We start from the raw sequence: 17,556 nt of genomic DNA on the forward strand, positions 1-17,556 counted from the left end.
GGTCCAGGTCTCACTCCCCGGACGCACAGTGATTGTGATCTTCCGAAAATCATTGCTTATTGTAGATTTTAGTATATTCGTTCAAAAATTTTGGTCCCAACGACCGAATAGATATTTTCACCAGGCAAAAATGCAAAAAGTGACTCTCCCTCGGGGAATCGAACCCCGGTCTCCCGCGCTTATCGGTGTTGATGACAAGCGGAAATCATGACCACTAGACCAAGGAAGATGCATTCATTGATCGAGTTACCGCTCGACCACTTGGCGTTGTTGATGTAGGTTTGTCAAACTCTGAATATAGAAGCCAACATCATGTTTAGATTCGAATCGCAGACATAACATACTCCTCATTCCCACCACAGACTTTCCTGTAGTAGAATTAGATGAATGATGTATGAATTTGGCCTAAGAGGGCACTAGATAGATGTCAGCCCCCGTTTAGATGGTAGATTAAACAACCAGGCAACCTGATATCGGGGATAAGCCCATCATATAGGTATAGGTGCTGGAATATATATTTTGGGACCAACCTTATGTGTATGCCCGGTTCTCAACCATGTTGACCTTCAACCGTAACTAGGTACCTACGTAATTTCAAATACGGTCCTTCCTACTCCATGGGCGCATGAGAACACCAACACTTGTAGAAAGTTTGAAAACGACCACCTGGGACCGAGTGCATAGAATACCAGAAGAGTACACCTGCCGCAATCCCTGATGCGACTGGAAGCGCATCAGTCAGGATGCAGGTAATAAGTTGGGGTTCACTGCAGATACAGAGTTGCGGTAGCTGGGTACCTGCAGGGTCAACAAAGTGCAGATCGGACGAGTCGTGCCTGATTGGCTGACTAGGTGATCTGGTTAGAAGGTTGAGACTGACATTGCCCGGTAGGTATGAGTCCCGTGATCGAGTACATCGCCCTAAGGTATCGAGTGGACGGGGAGGTGTTGTAACAAGTCATCACAAATACCAAATCCAGCCTGATATAATCCCAAGTATAGAGCCTTAAGAGCATAAATTGTGGTCTATAAAATTTACCTGCAACTAACCTGCGGAGAACCGCCGACTTCCCCGCGGCCAGGATGCGATGACTCAGCATATCCATGTGGATCGCTTACATCATCCCTCTCGCCCAAACAGTTTCCCAGATTCACATCCCTAAAGCGGACAGTTAACGATCCGACCGCCGATTCCTACTTCGTGGACCGCTCTTTATGTCCCTTGACTGTCTCGATATTATTTCAGATTAAAACAAAGCTGTCCTTCCATACAGTGACTGAGCGCGCAAGATTGCACGCGACCTCGGAACCCCGGCTACGACCGGACAGGCGACCAACATCCCCCAGCTCTGCAGGGTCGGGGTCTAAAAACCTTCGCCCGCCCTCATCCCTCCGGCGTGCTGCAAAAATGACGGCCCCAGACCGAGCTCCGATCAATCGACGTTCCTCCACGCAGCACTACCAAACGTTCGATACCCCGCCGCCCAAGTCGCGTGGGCGACCCAATTCCGGCCAGTCGGAGTCCTCAGCCGATGGCTCGCACGATCCTCACGACCAAAATGACCGCAGCGTTACACATTCTCCACTACCGAAAAGGCAGATGGCAGTGCTGGCGATGATTGCCTTGGCCGAGCAAACCGCCCTCAATTCGATCAGTCCTTATCTCCCGGATATGGCATCGACATTCCCGGAGGTGGAATCGAGTCAAGTGGGCGTCTATGTGGGGACTATAGCGTCAGCATTTGCTCTGGCGCAGTTTGCGACCAATTATTTCTGGGGCTGGCTGTCAGATAGGATCGGGCGCAAACCGGTGATCCTGCTCGGGACCTTTCTGACTGCGCTGTGCTTCGTCGCTTTTGGGTTCTGTAAGACCCTGTGGCAGGCCATACTGGTGCAGGCAATGATGGGCATGGTCAATGGCAATCAGGGCCTGGTATCTACCTGCCTGGGCGAGATCACAGACCGGAGCAACCAGTCACAAGCCTTTACGTATCTCCCCGTTCTATATGGAATCGGAGGTATCTCGGGTCCGCTGTTGGGGGGCCTGCTGGTTCTTGAGCGTAACCCATTCACTGGCAACAAGAGCACATACCCTTACCTTGCGCCAAACATAGTGTCCGCATTCATTCTTCTGGTGGACTTTGCTTTGACTTCTGTGTTCTTGGACGAAAGCCTAGAAGATGCAGATACACTTCCAAAGTTCGGGAAAAAAATCCGCAGCCTTTTCACCTGGCTGTGGCAGTTCACGGGCTTCGCAAGCCACCCGACCTATCTCCGACTTTCGCAGGATGTGCCATATACTACCGTTCGGCGTGACAGTGCCGACAGCGAGGATCATGACAGCGACCTAGACTCGGCCTCGGAAGTGTCCAGTGGGCAAAACCATCCTGCCGAAGAGTTGACGTGGGGTGACATTTTCACGAGAGACACGATTCTACTCCTCGTGACCTACCTGATTTTCGCGTTTTGCAATGTCTCTTTCAATTCGCTATTTCCAATATTTGCACAAGCCCAACCGCCCGTCGGCCGCCATCTCACACCTTCCGAGATCGGCCTGTCCCAAGGGTTTGCTGGCGTGGTGACGATCATCTTCCAGATCTGCATCTTCAATCGTCTGCGCGATAAGATGGGCAACCGATGGTCCTACCGGGCAGGTCTCTTTGGATTTGTGGTCTCGTTTCTTCTGATGCCTTTCGTTGGGTACAAGAGTGAGGACGGCCACGGGCTGACTCGCCAGTCGGCCTTGATGGCCGTGGAAGTGTGCTTCGTGTTGCTGGTCAAGACTGTTGCATCTGTCGGTGGGTTGACCAGTGCTTTGTTGTTGGTAAGTCCCCCCGCGCAGTGATCTTCCATCTATCGTTAATGATTTGATCTAATGGTTTTCAGGTTACCAATACCGCCCCCAACCATGCCGTTCTGGGCGCCATCAATGGACTCGCACAGACGCTTTCTGCTGCGGGACGCGCAGTGGGTCCATTTTTGTCCGGAGGACTCTTCTCTTTAACATCCAAGATTCAGCCCAAGGGAGAAGCCATCGCCTTCGGAGTCTTCGGCGCCGTTTCCTTCATCGGATTCATTCTGAGCTTTGGCATTCGCGGCCGATCTCTTGAGGCTGAGGGTTGGGTTTCGGACAGCGACGATGGCAACTACAAATCGGATGACGACGACGGGCCCAATGGCGCTTGATTTCATCATCCAATCAGTGAGATGTGAAACTTTGCTGACATGACGTGACGATTCTTTGCTTCATTTGAGCCTTTTGCATCTGAAATATACATTAGTCAATCTCTTTTCGAAGGAATTGACGAAGCATTTTTAGCTGAGCATGTCCTGAAGGAGGTGGTGTTTCTTTGCTTTCCTTTCCCTTTGTGTCTAGACAGATATTATCTTTGATGGGGTGGCTGTTTCAAAATACTGTACAACAATGGCAGTGGAATTCTCCACACTATGTTTTTAATTAGACAACCATGAATGAAAAGAATACAAGTGACAATCATCTATCGCCATCTTTGTGTAGAGATCACCAAGTCCTTCGGTACAGGCGCCTAGGAAGTTTTACAGTTCATGGTGACGGTAGAACCAACTTGGGTAGCAGTACGAATCAGCGCTTAATCTTGGGCTCTTCAGAATGAACCCGGCGTCTCATTTCGACCTCCAAAATTATTTCTGTAAAGTATTTTGATGGTCGATTTTACAACGCGAGATTCAATAACACTCTGACGTGATGGCTCCTGTTTTTAGCTCGAGTTTGCTCCCGTCTATGATTTTCATAGCATCGATGAGACCTTTCAGCAATTTCGCCTTCACTCCGGCGGTTAGATCTTCTCGCACTAAAAATCTTCATCGCTTCAATATCATCTCCATTAGCCCACCAGCCTTTGATTGTACAGGCTATATAATAGGTTAGCCTAAAGATTGGGGTTGTTTTTGAGGGAAGATTTATCAGTCGCTTACTCGGTATAGAGAACTATAGATCAAGCATCGCTGATATCTGAGAGCCGCAACCCAGGATGTTGTCTCTTGATAAGGCCATGCAATTTGAACAGGACAATAGAAAGCCCAGTCGTATAAGCTGAATCACCATTGGTATGAAGAGGGTGGCTACTGGTATCATGCCTGGAAATCTGGCATGTACGTCACTCAAAAAAGATAAATAGCCCGTTGCCTCCAGCTGAAGACTTAGAAGCTGTGTTTTCTTCAAGGAATCGTTCACATGCGCTCGATATTCATCCATGCCCTCGCTGTGGAGGTCAAAGTATCGAGCAGCGATAGGTATCCACGACCTTGGGAAACTCAGCGTAAAGCGTCCCTCGTAGGAAGGGAGATTCAAGAAGGAGATTATCTGGGATGTACGATTTCTCGCTCCACACCAAGTACCCAACTACCAATGGGGTCAAGCCACTTACGCCCGGAGATATTGATTGATTACAGTCTTGGCAGGCGAAAATCCCATTAGGCTTTATTGCTAGCTGTAAAGGGTGCAATGAAGCCTCCGCTTGCAGCATCGTCATGAATGAGAATATTGTTCCCTGTTCCCCGTTCGAACTTCGAACTTCAAAACGATCAAATTTGTTACCTCAGCGTGAGGAAATCTCTAACTAACATTGTGAGCCTTAAAATAGATAATAACTAGGATCCAATCATATTTTATTCTTGTCAAGCTCCTCCTCCGTTGTCTCCGCGTCAAAAGTATATCCACTTTTGTCATACCACAGGGACAATTCTAGCAAGTTCAAAGTAATCGGCGAATTCCCAATCTACGAGAGTCTTACTTCTCAGCAACACACCAAAATTGACCAGATAAACTCAATAACTAATCTCGATAATGTGATGATGTGCTCTTTGATTGGAAAGGACAACGTCAAATATATGGAAAGCCTGGAGTGCCCACATGCTCTCATTAACAAACACTATTCGGAGCGTCCCCAAGAGATTGATTGCACTGTCGTCAACAACGATGAATGTCACAATACCTTGAGTTGAGCCAACGATCTTGGACTTGTGAGAGTACGAAATAAAAAAGACGCCAAGGATAGGGTCCAGCAGCAACTTTAACAGAGCTTGGAGAATGGTGGGATCCGTCATAGTTCAAAAGGATTGAAATATATATAGTTGGAGTTATCAGTGATTTTCTCTCCGATCTGTGGCCGTAATATATAGCTTCGGATAACGTATGTTTTATCCGGGCGCGGATAGTTTCAGTTTTTAGTGAAAAGTTTTAGTAGTTCCTAGCTAGTACTTAGCCCCTGCTAACTATGTCACCTTATTGCTAGCTTCTGGAATCACAAGCGGTTCATTGACCGTGAGCGTATCATGCATGTAATTAATACTATCAATACAGCTTGTTTCTGTGCGTCGATGAGCGGAGATCATGGAATTGAAAATTTGATCTGCCCCAAATATACCCACCTGGGTAATAATGATATTAGCGACAACACTTTAGTCTAGAGTGGCGACTGATCGCTTCGTGATGGTTCCGATTGTAGGATATGTGAACTTAGTAAGAATAACTGAATAATGAAACTATTTATAATAATTGTCAGTGTGCCCGAGTGGTTAAGGGGCTAGTTTTAGGTACAAATTACTGTACACTAGTGGGAAACCGCGCGAGTTCGAATCTCGTCGCTGACATCATCTCTTTTTTTTTCCCTTTTGATTTTCTTCAATTCGGTCACAAAGATACTGCCATCTATCACCCGTACAGACGATCACCCTCGTATCCTTTACTTCTGTAAAATTCAGTCTGCACCTCTTGGCACTGGGACGCCTTCTCGCACCACTAATCGCCCTTTGGCCAGTTACATTTGCACTTAACCCACTTCTGTATCGAGCCCCGTTGAGCGACAGAGGTAAACGCACCCTTCCGCCTTCCGAAAGGTTCTTAGGGTGGTGAGGATCTTTTTGGCTACGATATAAGAGTTTCCCTGCGTCAGTTGGAATAAGCACTACATTCCATGAACATTTCATATACCCACATCCTTTTCCTTCGTGTCTTCTCACAATATAAATATCCGGTAATTCACTTTATGAAGACTACGTTCTATCATCGAAGCAAATGATCACAGCTACTCTCGACACTGCTCAATATCCACATAGAGGATGATGAATCACACCCAATGAAATAGCTCAAAGGGACATATTTGGACAGCATGCGATTTCGTGTACCGAAGGCTACGGGTACCTCAATCCATTACCGTTAATTTCATCGTTGACATGGCGGGAATCATCCCCGATGACAGCCCCAGGTAGACTTTAAAGATGACTGACCATTACCCTGAAACTACGATCTACCGCCATAAAAGAAGGTAGAACTTCCCATGTCAACGTGACGTCCGCACTGTCCGTCATGTTGACGTTCCATTTAACTAAATCCGTAGCATACAGCGAATACTTTAGCGATGTAAATGACTACCTAGGAATGCTCTTCTACTCTCATTTCACCCCTGCCATCCCATGGTGATTCCCGGAGGAGTATCATTGAAAACTGCTTGCTAAGATTTAACTTTGAAGCCATGGCCTCCAAATTAGCCGGCGGCTTACAAAAAGCTCAAGAGGCTGTTCAGCACGTCAGCTCAAAGGAGAAGAAGATTGTTGACCTAGAGCACGATACAACCAGCCTGACTTCAAAGCAACCGCTAACAACCGATCATGGCACTCGTATTCACAATACAGACCAATGGCTGCGTGTCATGAACGACCAGCGGACAGGCCCATCGCTTTTGGAAGACCAGATAGCCCGGGAGAAGGTACTACCCATCCCTCTCCAATGGAATTGTTGGTTCCTTTTCATCCATTAAATCCAAGTTAGATTACCCGATTTGACCACGAGCGGATCCCCGAACGGGTCGTCCATGCCCGCGGCACTGGGGCGTTCGGAAACTTCAAGTTGCACAAGAGTATTCAAGACCTATCGTATGCGGGAATTCTTAACGATACATCCAGGAATACGCCTGTATTCGTGCGGTTCTCGACTGTACAGGGCAGTCGAGGGAGCGCTGATACAGTTCGGGATGTGCGCGGATTCGCCGTCAAGTTCTATACCGACGAAGGGAACTGGGACTTGGTGGGTAATAACATACCTGTCTTCTTCATTCAAGATGCGATCAAGTTTCCAGACTTTGGTAGGGTCTACGACTAGTCAACCATCTATCCAAATCTGATTATTGCTATTTCTAGTTCACGCCGTGAAACCAGAACCACATAACGAAGTTCCCCAAGGCCAATCGGCACACAATAACTTCTGGGACTTTGTTTATCTCCACCCAGAGGCTACGCACATGTTTATGTGGACAATGTCAGACCGTGCGATCCCACGCTCATTTAGAATGATGCAAGGATTCGGGGTCAATACATTTGTCCTCGTCAACAAAGCTGGCAAGCGGCACTTTGTCAAATTTCACTTTATCCCCCAACTAGGCGTACACAGCCTCGTGTGGGACGAGGCGTTAAAAATAGCGGGCCAAGACCCGGATTTCCACCGAAAAGATTTGATGGAAGCCATTGACAAGAAAATCTACCCAAAGTGGGACTTTGCGATCCAGGTTATCCCGGAGGATAAGCAGGATGCGTTTGAGTTCGATGTGCTTGATGCCACCAAGATCTGGCCCGAGGATATTGTGCCTCTGCAGGTGATCGGTGAGCTGGAGCTTAATCGTAACGTGGATGAATTCTTCCCACAGACCGAACAAGCTGCGTTCTGCACGAGCCATATCGTGCCGGGCATTGATTTCTCGGACGATCCACTTCTGCAGGGGCGGAATTTCTCATACTTCGATACGCAAATTAGTCGCCTCGGTGTGAATTGGGAGGAGCTACCCATCAACAGACCGGTATGCCCGGTTCTCAACCACAACCGCGACGGAAAATCGAGGCATCGCATCACGCAGGGCACAGTAAATTACTGGCCAAATCGGTTCCAAGCAGTGCCACCTACGAATGCGACAGGGGAACCGGGAGGTTTCCAGTCGTCGTCTGTTCAAATTGGTGGCGCAAAGCGGCGTGATTTGAGCGTCAAATTCGGCGACCATCTAAGCCAAGCGCGACTATTCTACAACTCACTATCTGAGCACGAGAAATTACATGTGCGCAAAGCCTTGAGCTTCGAATTAGACCACTGCAATGATCCAACGGTCTATACCCGCATTGCGAGACACCGACTCGCCGAGATTGATCTGGATCTAGCGCAGGCAGTGGCGGATGCGGTCGGCGCTGCTGTTCCCCATCGTGCCATGAGTCCGAATCGCGGTAAGAAGGCCCCGCATCTATCACAGACGGAATTCATGCCTGCAAAGCCGACAATCGCGAGTCGGCATGTGGCGGTCTTGATTGGTGAGGGCTTCGATGCGGTAGCCTTTGCCGGAATCCTGGCTGCTGTCAAAGCTGCGAACGGATTCCCAGTTCTTGTTGGAACCACACGGTCGCGTATCTATGCCGACGGCGAGAGGCTGTCTGGCAAAGCCGTCGGAGGCGGGGTGGTTCCCGATCACCATATCGACGGTGTACGATCCACTCTGTTTGACGCGACGTTCATTCCAGGGGGGCCACACGTCAAGACGCTGGCCCAGAATGGCCAGATCAAACACTGGATCTGCGAGTCATTCGGACATCTGAAAGCCATTGGTGCAACGGCCGAAGCAGTGGATCTTGTCAACGAGGCCCTTGGCGCTGTTGAGGGCCTGCAGGTCGCCTCGTCATCGTCCTTCGAGCCTGTCGAATCATATGGTGTGGTCACGGCCGGGGGTACCCAGAAGCCCGGGAGCTTTAAGGAAACGGCTAACATTATGCGCGGGGCGAAAGACTTTGTTGGCATGTTTTTCTATCAGATTGCCCAAAACCGTAGTTACCAACGTGAACTAGATGGGCTGGTGTCCACTGTTGCATTCTAGCTTGGAGGATAGAGGGAAAACACAGCCTGTGAATATGGAACTGCGCATGATATTGTGTAGGTGGTGAGGATGACGAAGGGACGACCCAGTTTGTGGGGACGTGAAAAGCATCTTTGATTTTATTTCTGAGCCTAGTAATAGATAAGCTTTGTCCTTTCCCAAGATGGAAAAATCAAGAGGTCCTTCCCTTCTCTTATTTGCACGACCCCAAAAATTGGCCCGCGCAGGCTTTCCAAGAAGAGTTTGGCTTGCCAGATAGCCAAAAAGGCTCGAATTAAGTGATTTCAAGTACAACGATTTCAAGTACAACCTTGTCAACTGCCCAGGACGAGCCCAGTATCATTTCTCTGTTGCAACAAATCATCAATCACATATTTAGCTGTGAACACTACCCAAGTCTTCGGGTTTAAGGACAAAGCCCGTCTACACAACACAGTCCCATGGTTCTACCTGCAAACCTCACTTCATTTAGGTTGAGACCAGACAGGAACAACGTTAGGACCCGCTGAGTAAGCATCGCGCCCCGCCGGCCGATATTACCCGCTTCTACTGAAAGGTGGAGAAAATTTTCTCCCCAGTCCGCATCGATCTCCAGTCGCATACCAGAATATTGCATAATGGGTAACGTAAGAGGACCGTGGTGGTAGCCACAATCTACCTTGAACCCTCGGGCAAATGCGCAGATGAACTGATCATTTTCTACAGGGAGCCAAGGCCTCGATGAAGCGCGAGCGCAATGCCGCAGACAAGGGCAAGACTGCCAAGTCGCAGACCAAATCCGTACGTGAATGGTGTTCCTCAGCATTCGAGGCTTATTACTTACATTTTATTCTTCGTTCAGAATGAGAAGGCCATGACCATTCAGTGCAAGGTCTGCTTGCAGACCTTCCTGCAGACTACCAAAGCTCCTGCGTATGTCGTAGTCACTGCTCTTGGCGAGATGTCTCGTTTTACTAACGTTTACATGTCAAGTCTCCTGGAGCACGCCTCCAATAAGCACAAGAAGGGCTTAGCTGACTGCTTCCCTGGCGTTACTCCCGCATAAAGCTGCTGCTCATGAAATGCAAGGGTGATGGACCCGCGCTAACGGCGGTATCGCATTGAAGTGCATAGTGATAGCAACTGAAATTTCCTGCTTAATAGCGCCTTTGATTCCCGCGCATGATAGAATTTAGAACGGAATACTATTGATTTCATTACTCCTAGTGCACATGGGGGGGCTACTCCGCCAATGAGAATGGATCCTGTCTTCGAAGCCTTGACTCAAGGCCAGCTGACAAGTTCAGCCGATAAATGATGATCAGCATCAGATGGTGACAGCAGTGGTGTACACTGCTGGCGTAACGGAAGCAGGGAAAATGAGCAAGAGAAAATAATCGCAGAGAGAAGAGAAAGAACGGCACAGAACAGAGGGAACACCGCACAGGCGGCCATGGCATGCGAGGTCTGGGGCAGCCGAACCAGGAAGACTCACGTCTTCCTTCAAATGTCTTATGGCAATGAGCACTCCGGAAAGGAAAATCAATTGTTGTATTTGAGAGTATGCGCTATGATCAAAAGATAGCTGGGCAAAAGTTCAAGTGCTACGAGAAGAAACAAATCGCGAACCCGAAACGCCAAAGCCAAGCCGACACCCCTTCCCGAAGAAGACAACCGAACAAAATAGTGCCAATGAGTGGAATGATATACAGGAAAAAGCGTAGGCTCGTAAGATAAGGTAGGCTTTGATCGTTAAGGGATCGAAAATGACGCCCTCTTCGGAGGAGACATTGCCAACGGTAGCCACTACGAGGTCTGCTGGCGTCTCCAAGGAATGTCTTTGCTAAGGAGTTCTCGCAACTCGGGTGAGATGACCTTCGGTTTGTCCTTATCGATTGCCTGCTGGAGCGCAGAGGGCGGGTTGACGCCGCTGCTAGACGCCACAGTAGGTCGGTGGGGCGATTTGCCTTTGCCCGCCGAGTCTGGACTGCTACTGTTGGCGGGTCGGCGCTGGTAAGCAGAGGGGGCAGCAGGAAAATTATCTTTCTTGTCGATTGCTTGCACTGAGCGCTCAAAGCGATGGAAGAGAGATTCGGCGCGGGTAAGAATGGGCACCAGGTCCATTGTGTTGGAAAGTTCGTTGACTAAAACACGTTAGTACCAGCGGGACACATTTCCGGGGTAGAATTTCCAAATCAGGAACTTACTGTACTTCAGGACCTCATCAAAGTGTTTCAAATGATCCATGATGACATCGCGATGCTTCTCTAAAATGGCCAATGCAATAAAAAGATGGAAGCTGCTGGTGAAGTAATCGGTCCATAGTGTCTCCCAGAGACGTAGGACATCTCCCCATTCGAATTCGCGCTTGTACCAGACCAGCAGCATGCGGAAAAAGAAAAAGAAATTCGTGCTGTCCGCTGACTGTAGATGGAGATACAGCTGGGGATCCATGAGCTGGACCAGGTGGTCTAAAGCGAGCAGTTGGGCGCGCATGCCGGACTGGTCTCTAAGATAATTGCGTTCCTGGAGCAGCCCATGTTAGTGTGAGGGGGCGGATGGTCTTATCATGATGAAAACGTACCATTCGGTCCATAAAGCCGACGAAAGCCCAGAAGGCCACGGCGTCATCCTGCATGACAGCGTATAGGGGAGCCAGTAGGTCGCTCATTCCTTGAACATATCCCAGGTCCGGGTTGTATTCATTGTACGTTAAAAGCATGTCTTTCATCTGCTCAAGATGCACATTGGTTCCTGTATCGGCGAACGGAGAGTCGGGATCGGGATGGGGAATATCTTCTCCGGCAAACAGAGGGATAGTACGATCGGTACGATGGACATCCTTCTCTGCTCTGGAAGTTAGTCGGTGGAAACTTCCAGTGGGGAATCCAAGGGCCTGACCTATTCGGTTGCGCTGTTCCTTCCAATTATCATACTCCTCGGATGTAGAGTTGCCGTCAACCATGCGCTCCCACCAACCCGCTTTCAAGCGAATATACTCGTCGCGCTTCGAGTTCATGATCGCTGACCTTTCCTCGTGATTGCTCTCCCACGGATAGACCCCGAGGAGGAAGAGCCATGCCTCTTTCCGAGCACCATCGTTTGGATCCAGACCTCCATGGAAGATACGCTCTTTGACTTCCTCGACGGTAATTTGCAACCTTCCAGATACTGGGTCAAAGAAGCCTTCCCATTCCGGAAGTGTGACAATTCGTCGTCGCTCTTGAATGGCCAAATTCCCCGTCTCAAGCTCGAGGATCTCAAAATCGCCAACAGAACTGTTTTCTGACTCGAGAACGTCCTGTGCCGTCCAAATACGCTGATTTCGGTCCTTCTCGCCTTGTTCAGCAATGCTCATGGCCCATCGCGCCAAATATAGTCGGGCGCTGTCGAATTCATCTTGTAGGGTCTGAACCTCGGGGTTTTTCATCAGACGTCGGACCTGCGGAGGAACGCGAGGGTTCTCGGCAATCTCGTTGGCAGTCCGCCTCGTAAATGTGGTAATCTTGCTGAGTTGCTCCAGCACCTTCCACCGAGTCTCTTTGAGAGTCTTCATGAATGGATCCATGCTAGCATCACCCTGCTGTCCGGCGGCACTGGGACCTCCGAGGGTAGCCTCCGGTTGAGCTTTTGACAGTGTACCGTCCCCATAGCTGAGCGTGCGTCCGAACGAGAGCTGGTCTTCCTCGGATGGGTTAATTAGAAATACATGCCGGTCAACGGCTGAGCGTTGAACCTCCACATATCTCCTCAACCAACGCAGGACCTCATCGCCGCCCCAAAACAGACCCCCATCGTTATCAAAAGGGTCAAAGCTCTCCTTGACACGCTTTTTCTTCTGCAGTATTGTGGATTCGCATTCGCTATCGTGGAAGAATAAGGCTGGGAAGCTGTCACCCGACTTCGTGTTGATCACCACACTCCCAAACCACCACCCTAAACTCGGGGGTCGTACCAAAAGAGAGTATATTTCTGAAACGGGAACGGCGAAGGAGTAGAGTCCGATCGGGTCTTTATGGTGGGTGGTCGTTGGAAGCGGTGGAACAAGATATCTTTGACGGGGTGGGGAGTCATCATCGGCAAGATCGACTTTCACGTAGGTACTGTAAGCATCGCCAAGTGAAGCCTCGGGGACCCATGCGAGGAGATATGAAGACCCATCGCCGTTGGACTCTGCGCGCGCTGCGGGGGTGGACCTGGGCCCTGGCTTCTGCTGGATGAGGGCTACAAACCCGGCAATGTTGTCTTTAGCGGAGGGTGTGGGGTGAACATAAACCTGGGATTGCGCCCTGTTAGTCGTGGAAGCAGATAGTGCGGTGGATGAGCGAGCGTACTTTGCTTTTTGAGTACAGTAGCTTCACGCCACGGCTAGACCGGGCGTGGGCGATGGTGTTATACTCATCCTCGTCGTCATCACTTAAGTCGTAAAACGATGCCGTCGGCGATGGTGGGGACGGAGGAGGGGTGTATTTAACTGGGGCCGCCATGATGGTGAGGCGATGGCGAAGGGTGAAGGTTGAAGAAGGGCGAGCGATGAAGACGTAATGATCAAATGATCAGCGATAAGATAAAGCCGCGCCCCTCTTTGGAGCTCCGCTTTCTTGTTTTGCTTTTTGTTCTTGTTGCTTTACGTGTTATGTCATTCTCTCTTTAATTTCTTTTCGGTGGTAATTCTTCTGTGATGATTTTTTGTTTCTCTCTGATTCTTTTCCTTGTGTGCTATTCTTTTTTGTCCCGTAATCTCGCCACTCCAGGTTTCACGGTCATCTAGGCAGCAGCGAACCCCCGCTACCCACCGACCGGTGGATTAATATAGCCATTATCGGCATCATATTTGATCTTACCTGAACGCCAGATTTCCTCATTATAGCTCGGGAGTGCCAGTGAGCATTGCATCCAGTTGCTGCGCTATGCCATTTCGTCCTGATCGCAGTCAACTGTTCCGCAGAGCACAGAGGTATAAAGCGACCGCCTATAGAACGGAGAATCCAAGTTTATGAAGCAAAACTCATTGGCCACGGCCATTTGTATCTTCTCACCTGGGGTTCTCTCATAGAAATTCTGGGAACTAGCCAGCTTGCCTACTGGAGCTTATTCCCTAATTCCCTCCAATCGTCGGCGGCTATCCGTAGGGCTTTTCAGTCCCGAGCCCACGAGCATCTATCGCTCAACAGCACTGTGTCTAGACCTGCCATCTGCAGCTATAATTTGTTGTGCTGTTCTTTCATGGGTCAAGCCCCTATCATATATGCCGATCCATATTAGAGCGTGGGGGTGTCTGGCTAGAACCACCGGGTGTGGTCCTGGGGATTCGATAACTACTTCAGGAAACGATACGCCGTACACCCACAAGATGACACAAGGGTTAGCCCGATGGATGATCACCGATACTCATGATTTGACAAAGAGCCTACAACAGCAGAAAGCCCACTAGGGGATATAAAGATGGGGTTCACCATCGCTGTTGCCATCGTGATCACCGTCATCCCGTCGTCTCCCGTAGTAGAACAAGGTCCGTGGAAATTTCCATCAATTCATCATGACTGAACTTCCTCGCACCCTACCTGCCTCCTGGTATTGCAGTGAGCCGCTGTATCAGATGGAGCGGAGGGCGGTCTTCTTCAAGGTATACGGGCTCCTTGACAACCCATGACCACGGAGGCTAAGAACGTGTCCAGTCCTGGTACCTGCTCGGTCCCGTGACCCGATTCCAGAAGGTGGGCGAGCATGTCGATTATGAGGTTGCTCAGGAACCCATCTATGCTGTTCGCATGTCTGGTGAAGCTCTGAATCCGGTAGCTGAAGAGTTGAAAGTGTTCCATGCGACGACGGTATGCCGCAGCCGAGAGATGTCAATATTTCCCGGTAGCTGATACGCGATCGCATGCAGGATAAACAATTGCAGAGCCATGTGACTCCAACTGGGTTGCTATTCTCGACCGTCTCTGAAGATGCGCCTTCTTTCCGTGACTTCTTCCCAGAACTCGAGGAGCTGCTTGGTAAAGTCGACTTCACTCGTCTACCGTATCGCCGCAGCATCCGCTATGAGGGTCGCTTTAATTGGAAGACTATGTAGGGAAACAAATGACTAGAACTGAGTGGATTCCTGTTATTAATGACCTATGCAATACAGGGTGGACGGATACCAAGAGTGTCTACACTGCCAGTACACTCATCCCTCATTCTCAATCTACTATCCGCCCACTTTCTACACCGTGCGCAACAGGCACAACTTCTCCCAGCACATTGCAGACCCGAAAAAGCCCGATGATGGGCTTTTCCTTTATTTCTTCCCCAACTGTACACTCAATGTCTACGGTGGCGGTATGTCCTCCTTCCGCGTGTGTCCAACCGCAGATCCCCATGTTACCCGGATGGAATTCGATTACTACCACTTGGCCGAAGGGGATAAGTTTGAGGAGTACTTCAAATTCGTGCGCCAGGTCGCAATGGAAGACTTTGAGCTCTGCGAAAAGGCCCAGGACAACTTGGCCAAAGGAGTTTACCATGAGGGTATCTTGAACCCCGAGAAGGAGAACGGGGTTTCCTGTGAGAGAATTCTTTGCTGTAATAACATCATTGAGGGTTCATACTAATATTCTAGCAGACTACCAACAGCGAGTCTTTCAAATGGTCTGTGAGCAACACGCGGCCGACCGGGCAAACAAGAAGGAGGAGGAGTCTGAGCCTGCAGAGCAGATTGCGCCATCTTTGGTGCAGATGGTAGCGTAGAGTATTATCATGTACCCTGTCGTGAGAAATGGTTAGTAATGGAAAGACTGTCATCATTATTTGGGGTCTAGACCCAAAATCATCGCAGCTCCTATCCTCCTCGCTTTTCTCCGTAGTGTGCGAACTGTGAGATTAGTGTCAGAAACAACGGAATGATGATAGTCGCGATAACCCCTGCGCTACCCTTCACGGCCCGAGATCCAAGCCAAGTAGGACTACCGGAGGTGACCTGCCAGCCGATGACTGGAAATTGCAACTTAATCGGGAAATCACCAGGCTGGGAGGGGTTGCTGCACGCGGCACCCTCGGAGAAGTGTATAATGTGGGGACCGGCGCACTTGGGCCCCCGAGCTACGATGTATATCAGGCGACTCCGTGGGAGTGGAAAGACATTTTTTGATCAATTGATTGTCTTTTTTTTTGGGAATTTCTTCATCGTAGTCTTCGTGTCATGGAGTGCCTCGATGCCTATGTTCTGTCGCCCGGCCCACTGATAGTTACTTTGTTGACTCTCGCTTTCCTGGTCAATCAAGCATGGCCGCTTTTTTCCCGGCAAAAGAAAAACTATCAGCTGTCTGATAGTAAAGTCATAAATGATGACCACAACAACTTGACAGTGTCTAAGGAGCCGGAAGTCCCTGGGGGATGGTGGTCTGGTCGTGATGTCTTTGAGTTGGAACGGCGCGCTCTCTTCAGCAAAGTACTACCGACGCGCCCACAATATTTCTCTGTGGACATTTACTAACAGCAGTTCTAGTCCTGGCTTTATCTGGCTCACCGTACCCAGTTCAGCAAGCCTGGCGCGTACCAGTCTTTTGACATCGCTGGTTTCCCCATCTTTTTGATCCGCGGCAAGGATGATAAGATCCGCGCGTTCCATAATGTGTGCCGCCACCGTGCTTATACCATCACCAGAAAAGAGACAGGTACATCTACCGTGCTTGGCTGCCGGTACCATGGTTGGAGCTATGATACTACGGGCCGTCTAGTCAAGGCACCCCAGTTTGACAATATCCCTGAGTTTGATAAGTCTGAGAACAGTCTTTTCGAAATCCATGCATATACTAGTAACCATGGATGGGTCTTCGTGAATCTTGATGCAGGAGAGCCCCCTCACTTCCCCAAATCTACTATCTTGGCTTTGGATGAGTTTGTGCAAGCTTCTGGGCTTGGTTCGAAATCGGAATGGATCACCGGACAGACACTAGCTGGATCGTTCAATTGGAAATCGGGTAGTATGCAAGCACCACGATTCTCCGTTATTGCCTTACATGACAACTGATGTTTTGATAGTGAGTGCTCGTTACTTTGCAGACGTGACAGCTCAGCTGGAGAAACTCGTATCGGCCGAGACGTCGCCTTCAATGGCAGCCAAGTTTATCCAGATGATTACACCGAAGAAGAGCCAAGCAGAATGCCCCTTATTCCCCGGTACCTTCCTATACTCGTTTGCAAATGCAGGTCTCTGGCTATCACTGTCTTTCCTGCCCGCATCCGAAATGACTACCCAGGTCCGCTATGATCTAATCAGTTTGTGCCCAATGATTGATGCAAATAAGAATGCCCTTACCACTGCCGTTGGCGGATGCATCCAGGATTTCGTGCAGTACATTGAGGCGGATTTCCGGTATATTGCAGAAAGGCCAGCTGAGAGGTCTCCAAATACACGCCACATTTTGCATCAGCTGCAAGAACACGCAAAACTGGAAAGGAAGAGCGGTGGTCAAATCCTCCCAGCTATGCGACAGCCCAAAGGGAGTGCCCTTTTCCAACAAGCCGAGCAGCGTTAGTAATCCTAGGGTATCCTGCATCGGCTACATATTAACCAGAAATTAGTTTGCAAAGATATCGACTGTGTAGCTCCCGGCTCCGGCCCTGGACTTACCCCGGGTGGACTGGACTGGTAGTTAGGAATCGAAGACGAATGACAAGGGTGTTTACGGTCGTAAACCACTTATAT

The 17,556-nt window shown here is 49.5% G+C and overlaps 6 protein-coding genes across 6 annotated transcripts; 5 read left to right on the forward strand and 1 right to left on the reverse strand.

Moving 5' to 3' along the window:
- Window positions 1–1,408: 1,408 nt before the first annotated feature.
- Window positions 1,409–3,186, forward strand: N7482_005112 (uncharacterized protein; the record flags this gene model as incomplete). Its single annotated transcript, XM_056687237.1, has 2 exons — window positions 1,409–2,824; window positions 2,887–3,186. 2 exons carry the CDS (start codon window positions 1,409–1,411, stop codon window positions 3,184–3,186), a joined length of 1,716 nt encoding a protein of 571 aa, XP_056542792.1.
- A 3,326-nt stretch (window positions 3,187–6,512) lies between these two features.
- Window positions 6,513–8,885, forward strand: catA (catalase catA; the record flags this gene model as incomplete). Its single annotated transcript, XM_056687238.1, has 3 exons — window positions 6,513–6,746; window positions 6,809–7,121; window positions 7,177–8,885. 3 exons carry the CDS (start codon window positions 6,513–6,515, stop codon window positions 8,883–8,885), a joined length of 2,256 nt encoding a protein of 751 aa, XP_056542793.1.
- Window positions 8,886–9,502: 617 nt separating this feature from the next.
- N7482_005114 (uncharacterized protein) lies at window positions 9,503–9,930 on the forward strand (the record flags this gene model as incomplete). The annotated part of the gene is made up of 4 exons (XM_056687239.1): window positions 9,503–9,511; window positions 9,591–9,665; window positions 9,727–9,797; window positions 9,858–9,930. The coding sequence occupies 4 exons, from the start codon at window positions 9,503–9,505 to the stop codon at window positions 9,928–9,930; spliced, it is 228 nt and encodes a 75-aa protein (XP_056542794.1).
- Window positions 9,931–10,670: 740 nt separating this feature from the next.
- Window positions 10,671–13,351, reverse strand: N7482_005115 (GTPase-activating protein GYP7; the record flags this gene model as incomplete). Its single annotated transcript, XM_056687240.1, has 4 exons — window positions 10,671–11,008; window positions 11,072–11,390; window positions 11,449–13,140; window positions 13,199–13,351. 4 exons carry the CDS (start codon window positions 13,349–13,351, stop codon window positions 10,671–10,673), a joined length of 2,502 nt encoding a protein of 833 aa, XP_056542795.1.
- Window positions 13,352–14,403: 1,052 nt separating this feature from the next.
- Window positions 14,404–15,596, forward strand: N7482_005116 (aromatic ring-hydroxylating oxygenase subunit alpha; the record flags this gene model as incomplete). Its single annotated transcript, XM_056687241.1, has 5 exons — window positions 14,404–14,490; window positions 14,543–14,695; window positions 14,755–14,936; window positions 14,998–15,413; window positions 15,472–15,596. 5 exons carry the CDS (start codon window positions 14,404–14,406, stop codon window positions 15,594–15,596), a joined length of 963 nt encoding a protein of 320 aa, XP_056542796.1.
- Window positions 15,597–16,047: 451 nt separating this feature from the next.
- N7482_005117 (putative iron-sulfur cluster-binding protein) lies at window positions 16,048–17,503 on the forward strand (the record flags this gene model as incomplete). Its single annotated transcript, XM_056687242.1, has 4 exons — window positions 16,048–16,296; window positions 16,354–16,831; window positions 16,890–17,381; window positions 17,433–17,503. The coding sequence occupies 4 exons, from the start codon at window positions 16,048–16,050 to the stop codon at window positions 17,501–17,503; spliced, it is 1,290 nt and encodes a 429-aa protein (XP_056542797.1).
- Between the last annotated feature and the right edge of the window lie 53 nt (window positions 17,504–17,556).

The sequence above is a fragment of the Penicillium canariense genome, assembly GCF_028826845.1.
Source record: "Penicillium canariense strain IBT 26290 chromosome Unknown utg000003l_segment0_segment0, whole genome shotgun sequence".
NCBI lineage: Eukaryota > Fungi > Ascomycota > Eurotiomycetes > Eurotiales > Aspergillaceae > Penicillium > Penicillium canariense.